The sequence below is a fragment of the Theropithecus gelada genome, chromosome X (assembly GCF_003255815.1).
Source record: "Theropithecus gelada isolate Dixy chromosome X, Tgel_1.0, whole genome shotgun sequence".
Taxonomy (NCBI): Eukaryota; Metazoa; Chordata; class Mammalia; order Primates; family Cercopithecidae; genus Theropithecus; species Theropithecus gelada.
In genome coordinates, this window is record NC_037689.1 from 149,885,331 (window position 1) to 149,902,055 (window position 16,725).

At 38.0% G+C, this 16,725-nt stretch overlaps 1 protein-coding gene across 1 annotated transcript in view; it reads right to left on the reverse strand.

Moving 5' to 3' along the window:
- The window catches only part of GABRA3 (gamma-aminobutyric acid type A receptor alpha3 subunit), a 288,587-nt gene that overhangs the window by 180,159 nt on the left and 91,703 nt on the right, over positions 1-16,725 (reverse strand). The window contains exon 2 of the mRNA XM_025372543.1: positions 15,494-15,659. Coding sequence (XP_025228328.1) covers positions 15,494-15,633 — 140 coding nt within the window. The 5' untranslated portion in view covers positions 15,634-15,659. The remainder of the gene's footprint in view (positions 1-15,493; positions 15,660-16,725) is intronic.

Sequence of the window (16,725 nt, forward strand, 5' to 3'; positions counted from 1 at the left end):
TACACTCTCTGAAGACTAAACCAGGAAGAAGTTGAATCCCTGAATAGACCAATAGCAGGCTCTGAAATTGAGGCAATAATTAATAGCCTACCAACGAAAAAAAGTCCAGGACCAGAGGGATTCACAGTCGAATTCTACCAGAGGTACAAGGAGGAGATGGTACCATACCTTCTGAAACTATTCCAATCAATAGAAAAAGAGGGAATCCTCCCTAACTCATTTAATGAGGCCAACATCATCCTGATACCAAAGACTGGCAGAGATACAAAAAAAAAAGAGAATTTTAGACCAATACCCCTGATGAACATCAGTGCAAAAATCCTCAATAAAATACTAATAAACCGAATCCAGCAGCACATCAAAAAGCTTATCCACCATGATCAAATGGGCTTCATCCCTGGGACGCAAGGCTGGTTCAACATATGCAAATCAATAAACGTAATCCACCATATAAACAGAACCAAAGACAAAAACCACATGATTATCTCAATAGATGCAGAAAAGGCCTTTGAAAAATTCAACAGCCCTTCATGCTAAAAACTCTCAATAAATTCGGTATTGATGGAACGTATCTCAAAATCATAACAGCTATTTATGACAAGCCCACATCCAATATCATACTGAATGGGCAAAAACTGGAAGCATTCCCTTTGAAAACTGGCACAAGACAGGGATGCCCTCTCTCACTACTCCTATTCAACATAGTGTTGGAAGTTCTGGCTAGGGCAATCAGGCAAGAGAAAGAAATAAAGGGTATACAGTTAGGAAAAGAAGTCAAATTGTCCCTGTGTGCAGATGACATGATTGTATATTTAGAAAACCCCATTGTCTCAGCCCAAAATCTCCTTAAGCTGATAAGCAACTTCAGCAAAGTCTCAGGATACAAAATCAATGTGCAAAAATAACAAGCATTCTTATACACCAGTAAGAGACAAACAGAGAGCCAAATCATGAATGAACTCCCATTCACAGTTGCTTCAAAGATAATAAAATACTTAGGAATCCAACTTACAAGGAATGTAAAGGACCTCTTCAAGGAGAACTACAAACCACTGCTCAGTGAAATAAAAGAGGACACAAACAAATGGAAGAACATTCCACACTCATGGATAGGAAGAATCAATATTGTGAAAATGGCCATACCACCCAAGGTAATTTATAGATTCAATGCCATCCCCATTAAGCTACCAATGACTTTCTTCACAGAATTGGAAAAAATCTGCTTTAAAGTTCATATGGAACCAAAAAAGACACACATTGCCAAGACAATCCTAAGCCAAAAGAACAAAGCTGGAGGCATCATGCTACCTGACTTCAAACTATACTACAAGGCTACAGTAACCAAAACAGCATGGTACTGGTACCAAAACAGAGATAGAGACCAATGGAACAGAACAGAGCCCTCAGAAATAATACCACACATCTACAGCCATCTGATCTTTGACAAACCTGAAGAAAACAAGAAATGGGGAAAGGATTCCCTATTTAATAAATGGTGCTGGGAAAATTGGCTAGCCATAAGTAGAAAGCTGAAACTGGATCCTTTCCTTACTCCTTACACGAAAATTAATTCAAGATGGATTAAAGACTTCAATGTTAGACCTAAAACCATAAAAACCCTAGAAGAAAACCTAGACAATACCATTCAGGACATAGGCATGGGTAAGGACTTCATGTCTAAAACACCAAAAGCAGTGGCAACAAAAGCCAAAATTGACAAATGGGATCTCATTAAACTAAAGAGCTTCTGCACAGCAAAAGAAACTACCATCAGAGTGAACAGGCAACCTACAGAATGGGAGAAAATGTTTGCAATCTACTCATCTGACAAAGGGCTAATATCCAGAACCTACAAAGAACTCAAACAAATTTACAAGAAAAAAGCAAAGAACCCCATCAAAAAGTGGGCCAAGGATATGAACAGACACTTCTCAAAAGAAGACATTCATACAGCCAACAGACACATGAAAAAATGCTCACCATCACTCACCATTAGAGAAATGCAAATCAAAACCACAATGAGATACCATCTCGCACCAGTTAGAATGGCAATCATTAAAATTCAGGAAACAACAGGTGCTGGAGAGGATGTGGAGAAATAGAAACACTTTTACACTGTTGGTGGGACTGTAAACTAGTTCAATCATTGTGGAAAACAGTGTGACGATTCCTCAAGGATCTAGAATTAGAAATACCATTTGACCCAGCCATCCCATTACTGGGGATATACCCAAAAGATTATAAATCATGCTGCTATAAAGACACATGCACACATATGTTTATTGCAGCATTATTCACAATAGCAAAGACTTGGAATCAACCCAAATGTCCATCAGTGACAGACTGGATTAAGAAAATGTGGCACATATACACCATGGAATACTATGCAGCCATAAAAATGGATGAGTCTGTGTCCTTTTAGGGACATGGATGCAGCTGGAAACCATCATTCTCAGCAAACTATCGCAAGAACAGAAAACCAAATACCACATGTTCTCACTCATAGGTGGGAATTGAACAATGAGATCACTTGGACACAGGAAGGGGAACATCACACACTGGGGCCTATTGTGGGAAGGGGACGGGGGGAGGGATAGCATTAGGAGATATACCTAATGTAAATGATGAGTTAATGAGTGCAGCACACCAACATGGCACATGTATACATATGTAAGAAACCTGCACATTGTGCACATGTACCCTAGAACTTAAAGTATAATAATAAATTAAAAAAAAAAAGAAATTGACATGTGCCTCATTCTTACTTAAAAGTATCGAAACTCAGGAAAAGCAATACATCATAATGATTAATAGCATGGACTCTGGAGCCAAACTTTCTGGGTTTCAATCCTAACTCTTCTATTTTTTTTTTTTTTTAATTATTACACTTTATGTTCTAGGGTACATGTGCACAACGTGCAGGTTTGTTACATATGTATATGTGGGTCATGTTGGTGTGCTGCACCCATTAGCTTGTCATTTATGTTAGGTATATCTCCTAACGCTATCCCTCACCCCTCCCCCCACCCCACAACAGGCCCCAGTGTGTGATGTTCCCCTTCCCGTGTCCAAGTGTTCTCATTGTTCAATTCCCACCTATGAGTGAGAACATGTGGTGTTTGGTTTTCTGTTCTTGTGAGAGTTTGCTGACAATGATGGTTTCCAGCTGCATTCATGTCCCTATAAAGGACATGAATTCATCCTTTTTCATGGCTGCATACTATTCCATGGTGTATATGTGCCACATTTTCTAAATCCAGTCTGTTGTTGATGGACATTTGGGTTGGTTCCAAGTCTTTGCTATTGCAAACAGTGCTGCAAAAAACATACATGCTTATGTGTCTTTATAGCAGCATGATTTATAATCCTTTGGGTATATCCCCAGCAATGGGATGGCTGGGTCTAATGGTAGTTCTAGTTCTAGATCCTTGAGGAATTGCCACACTGACTTCCACAATGGTTCAACTAGTTTACAGTCCCACCAACAGTGTAAAAGTGTTCTTATTTCTCCACATCCTCTCCAGCACCTGTTTTTTTCCTGACTTTTTAATGATCGCCGTTCTAACTGGTGTGAGATGGTATCTCATTGTGGTTTTGATTTGCATTTCTCTGATGGCCAGTGATGATGAGCATTTTTTCATGTGTCTGTTGGCTGCATAAATGTCTTCTTTTGAGAAGTGTCTGTTCATATCCTTGGCCCACTTTTTGATGGGGCTGTTTGTTTGTTTTTCTTGTAAATTTGTTTGAGTTCTTTGTAGGTTCTGGATATTAGCCCTTTGTCAGATGAGTAGATTGCAAAAATTTTCTCCCATTCTGTAGGTTGCCTGTTCACTCTGATGGTAGTTTCTTTTGCTGTGCAGAAGCTCTTTAGTTTAATTAGATCCCATTTGTCAATTTTGGCTCTTGTTGCCACTGCTTTTGGTGTTTTAGTCATGAAGTCCTTACCCATGCCTATGTCCTGAATGGTATTGCCTAAGTTTTCCTCTAGGGTTTTTATGGTTTTAGGTGTAACATTGAAGTCTTTAATCCATCTTGAATTAATTTTTGTATATGGTGTAAGGAAGGGATCCACTTTCAGCTTTCTACTTATCGCTAGCCAATTTTCCCAGCACCATTTATTAAATAGGGAATCCTTTCCCCATTTCTTGTTTTTTTCAGGTTTGTCAAAGATCAGATAGTTTTAGATGTGTGGTATTATTTCTGAGGGCTCTGTTCTGTTCCATTTGTCTACGTCTCTGTTTTGGTACCAGTACCATGCTGTTTTGGTTACTGTAGCCTTGTAGTATAGTTTGAAGTCAGGTAGCGTGATGCCTCCTGCTTTGTTCTTTTGGCTTAGGACTGTCTTGGCAATGTGGGGTCTTTTTTGGTTCCATATGAACTTTAAAGTAGTTTTTTTCCAATTCTGTGAAGAAAGTCATTGGTAGCTTAATGGGGATGGCATTGAATCTATAAATTACCTTGGGCAGTATGGCCATTTTCACAATATTGATTCTTCCTATCCATGAGTGTGGAATGTTCTTCCATTTGTTTGTATCCTCTTTTATTTCATTGAGCAGTGGTTTGTAGTTCTCCTTGAAGAGGTCCTTCACAGCACTTGTAAGTTGAATTCCTAGGTATTTTATTCTCTTTGAAGCAATTGTGAATGGGGGTTCACTCACGATTTGGCTCTCTGTTTGTCTGTCATTGGTGTATAAAAATACTAATGATTTTTGCACAATGACTTTGTATCCTGAGACTTTGCTGAAGTTGCTTATCAGCTTAAGGAGATTTTGGGCTGAGACAATGGGGTTTTCTAAATATACAATCCTAACTCTTCTATTTTCTAGCTGTGTGAGCTTTGCAAGTTACCTGACCTCTCTCTGTCTCCACATTTTATCTGCAAATGAATAATAACATAACTTAGCTCTCATGTCTGTTGTAAGGATTATATGAATCAACATATATTAATAGCTTAGAATAGAGCTTGGTACATAGAACTCTATGCATATAAAGTTTAAATGAACATAATGGAATAAGTAAGGTTAAGGAATCGAATTTCAAAAAAATAGCTAAATTAGATAACTAGGGAAAGTGTCCAGTTTGAAGCAATGTCTGGAAAACCACATTATGCCAAGAGAATAGTTGAAAGGAATGAGAGTGAGCCTGCAGAGAAGAAAGCATGGAGTATATCTGAAAGCTGCTATGTGGAAAAAGAAGCAAATGTTGCAAATGTTACAGGGCCCTATAACTAGAAGGTGTTTGAAGAAGGTGGACTTCAGCTCAATATGGGAAGCACTTTCTAACCCCTGGAGCTATGCCCTGTGGTAATAATGCAGCTTATCACTGCAGAGATTCATACTGGTAGGTGAATCATCAACCATAAAGCAGGAGAGATTCTTTCCCAGGATAGGAGCCGAGGAACTGACAGCCTCTCAGGTCCCAAGTCTGGTTCTGAAATTTTAAGATTTAATGATCAAATGCTAAGAGTATTGATGCATTGATTCTTTAATAGAAATTACATGTAAATGGAAGGGTTTGGACTTTTCACACTTATATTCCAAGTAAAAGTAAGTACATGTGTTGCCACAGGTGACAGTTTATTCTGAGATTAAGAGAACTGAGAAAATCATTTTCAAGATGAATACTGATGCTAACAAGCACTGATACCTTTAGATAGTAGAACCAAGTCAGGCTGTAGATATGACAAGGAGACAAGCAACTCCCCAGTCATCTCCTCTTCAGTTCACTGCATCAGCTGTCACCATGGCCCACCACCATATAATGTTGATGCAGACAACGTGTTAATATAGTGTCATATTCCTCCCAAATCATGGTCCCTACTCTATTAGTAGTGTGGAAATACGCGGCCTTGTGTGCAGCATATTTCGTTTGCCTTTTCACTATTCTCCACTCTGTTCTCCTTTCTAGAAGGCTAATTTTTATGCACTACATTAGAGGTGCCATCAGCCTCTTGCTTCAACTGGAGTTTGGCCACCTTGGCTGAAGATCAGAGGAAGACGAAAAGACTGGGCATGTAATTCCCTGGCTATCTCCCTGTGAAATCTTCTCAGGCTGGCTGTTTCCTCCACCAAAAATCTATGCACCTCTTAAGAAAGCTTGATTTACATGATATGTGTGCTGTTCACCTTAGGTTCTCACTCTATTCCTTGTGGTTTTCCTCCACTTAGATCATAACTTCATGATTAGTCTCTGCAAATATATCCTCCTAAAATAATTGAAATGTCCCATCTGTATTCTCTGGGATCCTGACAAATTCAACAAATTGCAGTCAGATCTGGCATTTGCTGCTTAGGCACTTACTTGTTGACCCATTATGAAAATTGCTGATATTAGATCATTCTGACCTAGAAAAATGTCAGTTTCAAAATGGTTCAACTTGACATTGTTCACATACATAATTCCATTTGCTAACGGTCAAAATACTTGACTAGGAACCAGGAGTATAGGAAATTCATTTATTATATGAAGTTGAAATTACTCTCTGTAGCTTTTTATCAAAAATGCAGGACTGGGAATCAGAAACTGGTGTTCTAGACCTGGGTATATTATTAACTCATTGTAAGAAAGTCAATTTTCCTTTCTGAGCCTCAGTTTCTTCATGTACAAATTTTAAAAATCAGATTATATGCTCTCTACAGGTTTTTTCATAGGTGCTATTCTAAAGTTCCAGAATCCCATATCCCAAACTATACTGTTAGTTTCTTAAAAACAGGAACTGTGTCCCCAAAGATTCCTTACACCAGAATCATCTGGGGCATTTTAGGCACTATTCCCAGAGCTACCAAATCATAATCTTCAAATGTGGAGCCTGCTTTCTTGCTTACAAATACTGAATGTTGAGAACTATTATATCTAGCACATAATGTATACAAAGTAGTGGTCGATAAACCACTGTTGATTGTTAAAATGGCTGTGGCAGCCAATGTAGGTGGTTTAATTGAATAAATTACTCAGGTTGGATAAAATAATGCAGTAATGGATTTTTTTCAATACACAAAAACATAATTAAGAAAGTATGGAAACAAACAATCAAAAAGAAGCAGCAGCTCTTAAGTATCACAACTGTCAGCACAAAGTCTATATTTTAAAATTATATTGGATCCTTTATTTATGGCAAATACAAACAGATTGACAACCCTAATATTTGTGTTTTTTATGATTAGCCAAGTCTAATTTTGTGATAATTTTTTTCTTTTCAGCTTTATTTTAGCTTCGGGAGTACATGTGCAGGTTTGTTATGTAGGTAAATTGTATGTCATAAGGGTTTGGTGTACAGATATTTCGTCACCCAGGTAATAAGCATAGTACCCAACAGGTAATTTTCTTATACTCACCCTCCTTCCACACTCTACCCTCAAGTAGGCCCTGGTGTTTATTGTTCCCTTCTTTATGTCCATGTGTACTCAATGTTCAGCTCCCACTTATAAGTGAGAACACATAGTATTTAGTTTATTGTTCCTGTGTTAGTTTGCTCAGGATAATAGCCTCCAGCTGCATCCATGTTGCTGCAAATGACATGATCTCATTCTTTTTTTATGACTGTGTAGTATTCTATGGTGTATATGTACCACATTTCTTTTATCTAATACACTTTATTGAGTATTTAGATTGGTTCCATGTCTTTGCTATTATGAAGAGTGCTGCAATGAACATATGCATTCATGTGTCTTTATGATAGAATGGGTTATATTCCTTTGGATATATATCCAATAATGGGATTCCTGGGTCAAATAGTAATTCCATTTTAAATTATTTGAGAAATCACCAAACTGCTTTCCACAATGGCTGAACTGATTTACATTCCCACCAGCAGTGTATGAGATAGTTTTAGGTGTGCAGCATTATTTCTGAGCTCTCTCTTCTGTTCTCTGCAACCTCACCAGCAGCTGTTATAATTTGACTTTTTAAAAATAGTCATTCAGATTGATATGAGATGGTATCTCATTGTGGTTTTGATTTGCATTTCTCTAATGATCAGTGATGTTCAGCATTTTTTCGTATGCTTGTTTGCCGCAAAAAATGTCTTCTTTTGAGGAGTGTCTGTTCATGTCTGTTGCCTATTTTTTAATTGGGTTGTTCTTTGCTTGTGAATTTGTTTAAGTTCCTTATAGATGCTGGATATTAGACCTTTGTTGGATGCATACCTTAACACATATTTTCTTCCATTCTGTAGATTGTCTATCTACTCCCTTGATAGTTTCTTTTGCTGTGCAGAAGTTCTTTCATTTTATTAGGTTCCATTTGTCAATTTTTGGATTTCCTGAGATTGCTTTTCATGTCTTCATCATGAAATTTTTGCCAGGTCCTATGTCTAGAATGATATTTTCTAGATTGTCTTCCAGGGTTTTTGTAGTTTTAGGTTTGACATGTAAGTCTTTAATCCACCTTCCCAGCACCATTTATTGAATAGGGATTTCTTTCCCCATTGCTTGCTTTTGTCAACGTTGTGAAAGATCAGATGTTTGTAGGTCTGTCGCATTATTTCTGGGCTCTCTATTCTGTTCCCTTGGTCTATGTGTCTATTTTTGTACCAGTACCATGCTGTTTTGTTTACTGTAGCCCCATAGTATAGTTTGAAGTCAGGTAGTGTGATGTCTCTAGCTTTGTTCTTTTTGCTTAGGATTACCTTGGCTATTTGGGCTCTTTTGGGGTTCCATATACATTTTAAAATAGTTTTTTTCTAGTTCTATAAAGAATGCCATTGGTAGTTTGATAGGAATAGCATTGAATCTATAAATTGCTTTTGGAAGTATGGCCATTTTAACAATATTGATTATTCCTATCCATGCTCATGGAATTTTTTTCATTTGTTTGTGTCATCTCTGATTTCTTTGAGCAGTGTGTTGTAATGCTTATTGTAGAGCTCTTTCACCACCCTGGTTACCTGTATTCACAGGTATTTTATTCTTTTATGGCTATCATGAATGGGATTGTGTTTTTGATTTGGCTCTCAGCTTGGATGTTGTTGGTGTATGATGCTACTGATTTTTGTACATTAATTTTGCATCCTGAAACTTTGCCGAAGTTTTAAAATCAGATCAAGGAGCTTTTAGGCAGAGACTTTTCTGGGTATATAACCATATTGTCTGCAAACAGAGATAGTTAGACTCCCTATCTTTTAATTGGTATGCCTTTTATATGTTTCTCTTGCCTGATTGCTCTGGCTAGGACTTCAGTACCATGTTGAATAGGAGTAGTGAGAGAGGGCATCCATGTCTTGTTCTGCCTTTCAAGAGGAATGCTTCCAGCTTTTGCCCATTCAGTATGCTGTTGGCTGTGGGTTTTTTCATAGATGTCCTTATTATTTTGAAGTATGTTCCTTCAATGCCTGGTTTGGGTGGTGGTTTATACCTGTAGTCCTTTGTTTTAATGAAATAATTTTGATTTTTATCAAAAGCCTTTTATGCATCTACTGAGATAATTATGTGTGTTTTTGTTTTTAGTTCTACTTACGTGGTGAATCACATTTATTGATTTGCATATGTTGAACGAACCTTGCATCCCAGGCATAAAGTCTACTTGATCAAGGTGGATTCAATTTTTGGTATGCTACTGGATTTGGTTTGCTACATTTTATTGAGGATTTTTGCATCTATGTTCCTCAAGGATATTAGCCAAAAGTTTTCTTTTTTGTTGTGTCTCTGCCAGGTTTTGGTGTCAGGATGATGCTGGTCTCATAGAATGAGTTAAGGAGGAGTTCCTCCTCCTCAATTATTTGGAATAGTTGCAGTAGGAATGGTACCAGTTCTTCTTTATACATCTGGTAGAATTTGTGAATTCATTTGTTCCTAGACTTTTTCTGATTGGTATGCTTTTTGTTACTGATTCAATTTTGGAACTTGTTATTGGTCTGTTCAGGGATTCAATTTCTTCCTGGTTCAGTCTTAGGAAGTTGCATGTTTCCAGGAATTTATCCATTTCTTCTAGGTTTTCTAGTTTGTGCACATAGAGATGTTCATAGTAGTCTCTGAGGGTTTTCTGTATTTCTCTGGGGTCAGTAGTAACATCCTCTTTGTTATTTCTGATTGTGTTTATTTGGATCTTTTCTTTTTCTCTTTATTAGAATAACTAGTGGTCTATCCATCTTATTCATTCTTTCAAAGAACACACCCCGGACTTAATCTTTTGTATGTTTTTGTGCATCTCAATTTCCTTCAGTTCAGCTCTGATTTTTGTTATTTCTTGTCTTTTGCTAGCTTTGGGGTTGGTTTCCTCTTGGTTCTCTAGTTCCTCTAGGTGTGACATTAGGTTGTTAATTTGAGATCTGTGTAACTTTTTGACTTGGGCATTTAGTGCTATAAACTTCCCTCTTAGCACTCTTTAGCCATGTCCCGGAGATTCTGGTGTTTGTATCTTTGTTCTCATTACTTTCAAGAAATTTCTTTATTTCTACCTTAATTTCATTATTTACTCAAAAGACATTCGGGAGAAAACAACCCTAATATTTGAGCCATGATTTTAGTAGTCTCGTGCCTCAAAAGTATTAATTGCACTGGGCTTGGAGGAAAGTAAAGAAAAAAGTGTTTCTAATTCAAGAAACAGAGATCAGGTGTGGTGGCCCACACCTGTAATACCAATACCTTGGGAGGACAATGTGGGAAGATCTTTTGAGGTCAGGAGTTTGAGATCAGCCTGGGCAAGACAGTGAGACCCTATCTCTACAAAATAATGTTAAAAATTAGCCGTATGTGGTGGCTTATACCTGTAGTCCCAGCTACTCAGGAGGCCCAGGCAGGAGGATTATGTGATCATGTGAGCCCGGGAGTTTGAAAGTTTGAAGTTACAATGAGCTATGATCATATCACTGCATTCCAGCCTGGGTAGCAGAGTGAGACCCTGAGAAAGAAACAAAGAAAGAAAGAAAGAGAGAGAGAGAGAGAGAGAGAGAGAGAGAAGGAAGGAAGGAAGGAAGGAAGGAAGGAAGGAAGGAAGGAAGGAAGGAAGGAAGGAAGGAAGGAAAGAAAAAGAAAGAAAGAAAGAAAGAAAGAAAGAAAGAAAGAAAGAAAGAAAGAAAGAAAGAAAGAAAGAAAACATGCAATGATTGTATTGCCTCTTTATTAAAATCAAGTACTTCACTCTGCTTTTTCAGGTAGGATTTCTTGGCCTCCTCCTTGACATAATTACTGAAAACCTAGGCTATCTGGTTTTCTAAGCAACAACAGGATGCCAACAAACCATTGTAAACAGGAGACGGGACGTAAGAACTAACACTGGCCAGGCGCAGTGGCTCACACCTGTAATCCCAGGACTTTGGAAGGCCGAGGTGGGCAGATCACAAGGTCAGGAGTTCGAGATCAGACTGACCAACATGGTGAAACCTTATCTCTACTAAAAATATAAAAATCAGCCGGGCGTGGTGGCACATGCCTGTAATCCCAGCTGCTTGCACTCAGGACGCAGAAGTTGCAGTGAGCCGAGATCATGCCATTGCACTCCAGCCTGGGTAACAGAGTGAGACTCCATCTCCAAAAAAAAAAAAAAAGAAAGAATAAAAGATTCAAATGAATATAATGAACATGTGCTTGAGAGTTTTTTGTTTGTTTCTGTTTGTTTGTTTTAGAGATAAAGTCTCACTGTGTGGCCATGGCTGGCATTGAACTCCTGGGCTCAAGAGATCCTTCTGTATCAGCCGCCCAAGTAGCTGTGACTATAGGCATGTGCCATGGCATGCAACCATGAATTTTCTTTATGATGACCAAAAGTCACAAAGAAATGGGACTATTCTGTTTAAAAAATCCTTGTTTAGGATTATAAGAAAATATGCAATATATTTTTAGAACACTGTATTATCAGAGTTAAAATGTAAAAGGCTTTAACACTTGAAGTGGTAAGGTTCATTTATTTAGAACCTTCATCTTATTTAGAATCTATCATGGCCCAGTGAAGTGAAATACATGAGGAGTTAACAAAACAGAACTGGTTTTATTTTCCATTTTGGAAGAAAGAACAAAAAGAGTCTTATATACCAAGATTCTAAGGACATACAAGCCCAGTTCTGCAGCCTCAGCCACAGAGATTACTGTAAAAATGCTGATATAAGATGAAAAGACTCAGAGTACATTAAGATAATCAACCCTGCAAAAATAATTAGGAATACTTCCTACTTCAAGATGCATGCTTCCAAGAATATAGGACAATAGCCAAATGTAAAACCAAAAAGAAGAAAGTCACTACCAAGGAATAAAATACCTTGTGTAATATTGAAATATTGCAGGACTAAGAAGTCATTTCTAGTAATGCTATTCCTTGGATGAGAAGGGATTTTAAAGTCTAAAAGGAGTTCAACATTGCTGAATAACAGAGTTTGGTGGCAGAAAGACTAAGAAATAAGGCTAGCAAGGTGGGTAGAAGCTGGGTCCTAATGGGTTTTATAAAATCATGTTAAGGAGTTTGTACCTTATTATAGGGACAACAGAAAACCATGAAAGGGCTCTAAATAGGGTAGGTATGGCCAAACATGCATTATAGGAAAAAATAGTTACAGGGTGGAGGTTAGTTTGGATGGAAACAAGATTTTAGGAAGTAAGACAAGGTTCGTGCAGTGGTCCAAGTGGGAGACAACATCAGACTAAACTAGGGTGCTAGCAGAAAAGTTGGAAAAAAGTAGATGAATCCAAGAGATATGGGAGGTAGAAATGACAAATCTTGGTGATTGAGTCGATCTGGAGAGTAAAAGGTAGAAAACCGGCAAAAATGATTCCAAGTTTCTGGCTTGAACAACTGGGTACATAGTGGTACCACTGACTAAAACAGGAAAAAAAAAGGAAGAGGAATATTTTTGTCTGTTTGTTGTTTGTTTTGTTATGTTTGTTCTTTAGGGTGGGGGAGGGAGATGAAGATAATTAAATACAATGAGCATGCTTAGCTTAAGAAGTGTGTGGAATAGCCAAGTGGGCATGTTCAGTAGACAGTTGGATATAGAAGTCTGACATTCAAGAGAAGTCTGGAATGAAGATTGAGATGGGAGTCATTGGCATTTACATATATAAGGTAATTACATCATAGAAATGGATAAAATCACTCAGGGGATCTGTAGGATAAGAAGTGCGCCTAGAACAAAACAAGGAAAAACACAAACACCTGAGGGGTGAACAAAAGAAGACTAAAAAAGATCTTTATATCACAAAGGTCTTTGATGTTCCTGTGTAGTATTGTGGAAAATATTGCAGAAAGCATAGTCGTAAAAGTATAAAGAAAATCAGATGTAGTATTTACTATTGGTATAATACTATTCTCGGATCCCTTTTACTGGGCCAGTGAAATTATCCTGCAGCTACTTTGGAAAATTACTATCTGTGGAAGGGAGTCGCCTCACCTAAAATGTCTGGAAGACTATGCCTTTCTCCAGGGGATCCACAGGTAAAGACTAATTGAGGTGAGAGTACACAAGCCTGGGTCCCTTGCCTCAAGGTAGGACAAATATTTTAGTGCCATTTATGCCCCATTTCTCCTCATGAGGTCAAATTGAGGCTGCACCTTTGTTTCACTTCTTCTCTTTCCCTATCTTCCATCCCTTACTTCCTTACAGGTTTCTGTTGAAACTGACCTCTCAATAAATCATTTGCTCAAGAATCCTTGTTTCATACCCTGTTTCTAGAGAACCCAATCAAAATTCCAGAGAATTGTAGTGTCTCTGAAGCCAAAGAGAATTATTATTAAACTATATGTTTATATTTTATGCATGTTTCTATGTGTATTTTTATTTCACAATAAAATGAAGTTAAGGATGGAGAAGTCAACAATATTGGAACGTAAGAACAGACAAGTGTTCATTTCAGCAACGGAACCAACATTGGCCATCTTGGCTGCAGAAGTTGCCTTAGAGTCATTGGGTTGGAAGCCAGATGGCAGCAAGTGAATGAATGTGTGAGAGGTAAATAGATGCAATGAAGGATACCACTCCTTCAAGAAATATGGCTATGAATGGGAGTAAATAATTAAGGCAGTATCTGGAGAAAAGATTTTTAAATTTAAGTTGAGTTATTCTTAAACATTATCATGTTTAAATGCTAATGAGCCACAGCCAATAAAAAGGAAAAGGTTGAAGATCTAAGAGAGGAGAGATAAAATTGAGAGTAAAAGAACTATTTTAAAGATATTACAGAGGTGATTCAAGCCTGGGCCAGGGTATTGTCTAAGAAGAAAAAACTTTGTTTTTTTCTTGTAAATTTGTTTGAGTTCTTTGTAGGTTCTGGATATTAGCCCTTTGTCAGATGAGTAGATTGCAAAAATTTTCTCCCATTCTGTAGGTTGCCTGTTCACTCTGATGGTAGTTTCTTTTGCTGTGCAGAAGCTGTTTAGTTTAATGAGATCCCATTTGTCAATTTTGGCTTTTGTTGCCACTGCTTTTGGTGTTTTAGACATGAAGTCTTTGCCCATGCCTATGTCCTGAATGGTACTACCTAGGTTTTCCTCTAGGGTTTTAACCCCATCAAAAAGTGGGCAAAGGATATGAACAGACATTTCTCAAAAGAAGACATTCATACAGCCAAGAGACACACGAAAAAATGCTCATCATCACTGGCCATCAGAGAAATGCAAATCAAAACCACAATGAGATACCATCTCACACCAGTTAGAATGGCAATCATTAAAAAGTCAGGAAACAACAGGTGCTGGAGAGGATGTGGAGAAATAGGAACACTTTTACACTGTTGGTGGGATTGTAAACTAGTTCAACCATTATGGAAAACAGTATGGCGATTCCTCAAGGATCTAGAACTAGATGTACCATATGACCCAGCCATTCCATTACTGGGTATATACCCAAAGGATTATAAATCATGCTGCTATAAAGACACATGCACACGTATGTTTATTGCGGCACTATTCACAATAGCAAAGACTTGGAATCAACCCAAATGTCCATCAGTGACAGACTGGATTAAGAAAATGTGGCACATATACACCATGGAATACTATGCAGCCATAAAAAAGGATGAGTTTGTGTTCTTTGTAGGGACATGGTGCAGCTGGAAACCATCATTCTCAGCAAACTATCACAAGAACAAAAAACCAAACACCGCATGTTCTCACTCATAGGTGGGAACTGAACAATGAGATCACCTGGACTCGGGAAGGGGAACATCACACACCGGGGCCTATCATGGGGAGGGGGGAGGGGGGAGGGATTGCATTGGGAGTTATACCTGATGTAAATGACGAGTTGATGGGTGCTGACGAGTTGATGGGTGCAGCACAGCAACATGGCACAAGTATACATATGTAACAAACCTGCACGTTATGCACATGTACCCTAGAACTTAAAGTATAATAATAATAATAAATAAATAAATAAATAAAGAAGAAAAAACTTTGAGATCTCTTTCTACTTTGAGAGTCTGAGCCTATGACCTTTTTTCTTAATATAATGTAATGTATAAGTATCAGAGACCAGAGTACTTGGGTTCAACCAGGGGAAAATCCAGAAGTTTTGGTCTGAGGCAAACATTTATCATTGTCTTCTTTCATCCTAAGAGTTAGGGGTTCTTACCCGCCAATGTCCTGCTTCACAAAGTCCCCAGGTTCTTGTCGTCTTGATTCCCCTTGACCAGTGGTTCCAGGGAGAATATTAATCAGGAAAAGAATCCCAAGGCTGGTCATGTAATAGTGACTCATTTGTGTGATTATCATCTTCTTTGGCACAAACTTGGAGAGACCTGTGAGAGTCACAGTTTAGATAAGGGATAAGAGGTAGGGAGTAGAAAACAAAGGGCGAGAGGAGAAACAGGTAAAAAAAGAGAGAAAGAGATGTTATTAAACTCCATTAGAGTCATTTAACTTCTCTAGTGTCTAGTTACTCAGTGCTTAATTCAATAGTCCCCTTTTCCCAGCTTGTCAATGCCACCAAAATCACTCCCAATATAACTTTCTGCTAAATATACCAGAGCCCATCCAAGAAAGGATGCATGGAGTAGTGCAAAGAGCCCTAAGTCAGTAATCAGGAGTCTGAGGTTACTGCAACATCTCTTTCCTTGGCTTCACCCCATGTGATCAGGTGAATCACAGAACTTCCCTCAGCTTGGGTTACCTCTTACAATCCAAGATCTTAAAAATATTCTCTCACGTCTTCATTTTATTTCCCTCCAATCCTCTGTTTGATCTTTAGTGTTACAAAGTCCTTTGCCTTGGTTAACTGTGTAATATTGTAGAGAATCCTAGTATCCTAGTATATTAAGACCTGGAGTCATTTATAGCATTTTTGGGATTGATTCCCATCTTCATAGAGTTAAACAATTTTCCAAAAGATTAAATGGCCCGAAGTGGATAGACTGTTTCCTCTAAATTAGGTTGAGAAAATACTGAATAATGAGACATCATGGCTCTTGAATAAAAATGCAGTATTTCCCCATAAAGAGATATTTGAAAGCAAACTTGTTCCTTTCGATGGGGGCCACAACATAAAGAGAGATCCAAGCCTACTTCCTGACACTGAAATATCTAAGAGGTCAGCAAATTATACTGGTGATAGAATTAGTAATTTGGAATTCCCTATAAGGAAGGCTGTTTTATGAACTCTGGATCAGTGGAGATCTACCCAAGGCACGGGGTTAAGAAAGCAGCGAATAAAGTGATGGTTACTTGCTACCTCTAATTTGTGTGGCTTCTTTGAATATGAGATACTGAGAACTTGAAGGAGACCTAACTCTGACCCAACAACATACCCTTTTTCAGTCATATCAGTGGATTAATTTTCAGAGAAAATGGAGAGATATATAACTGGTT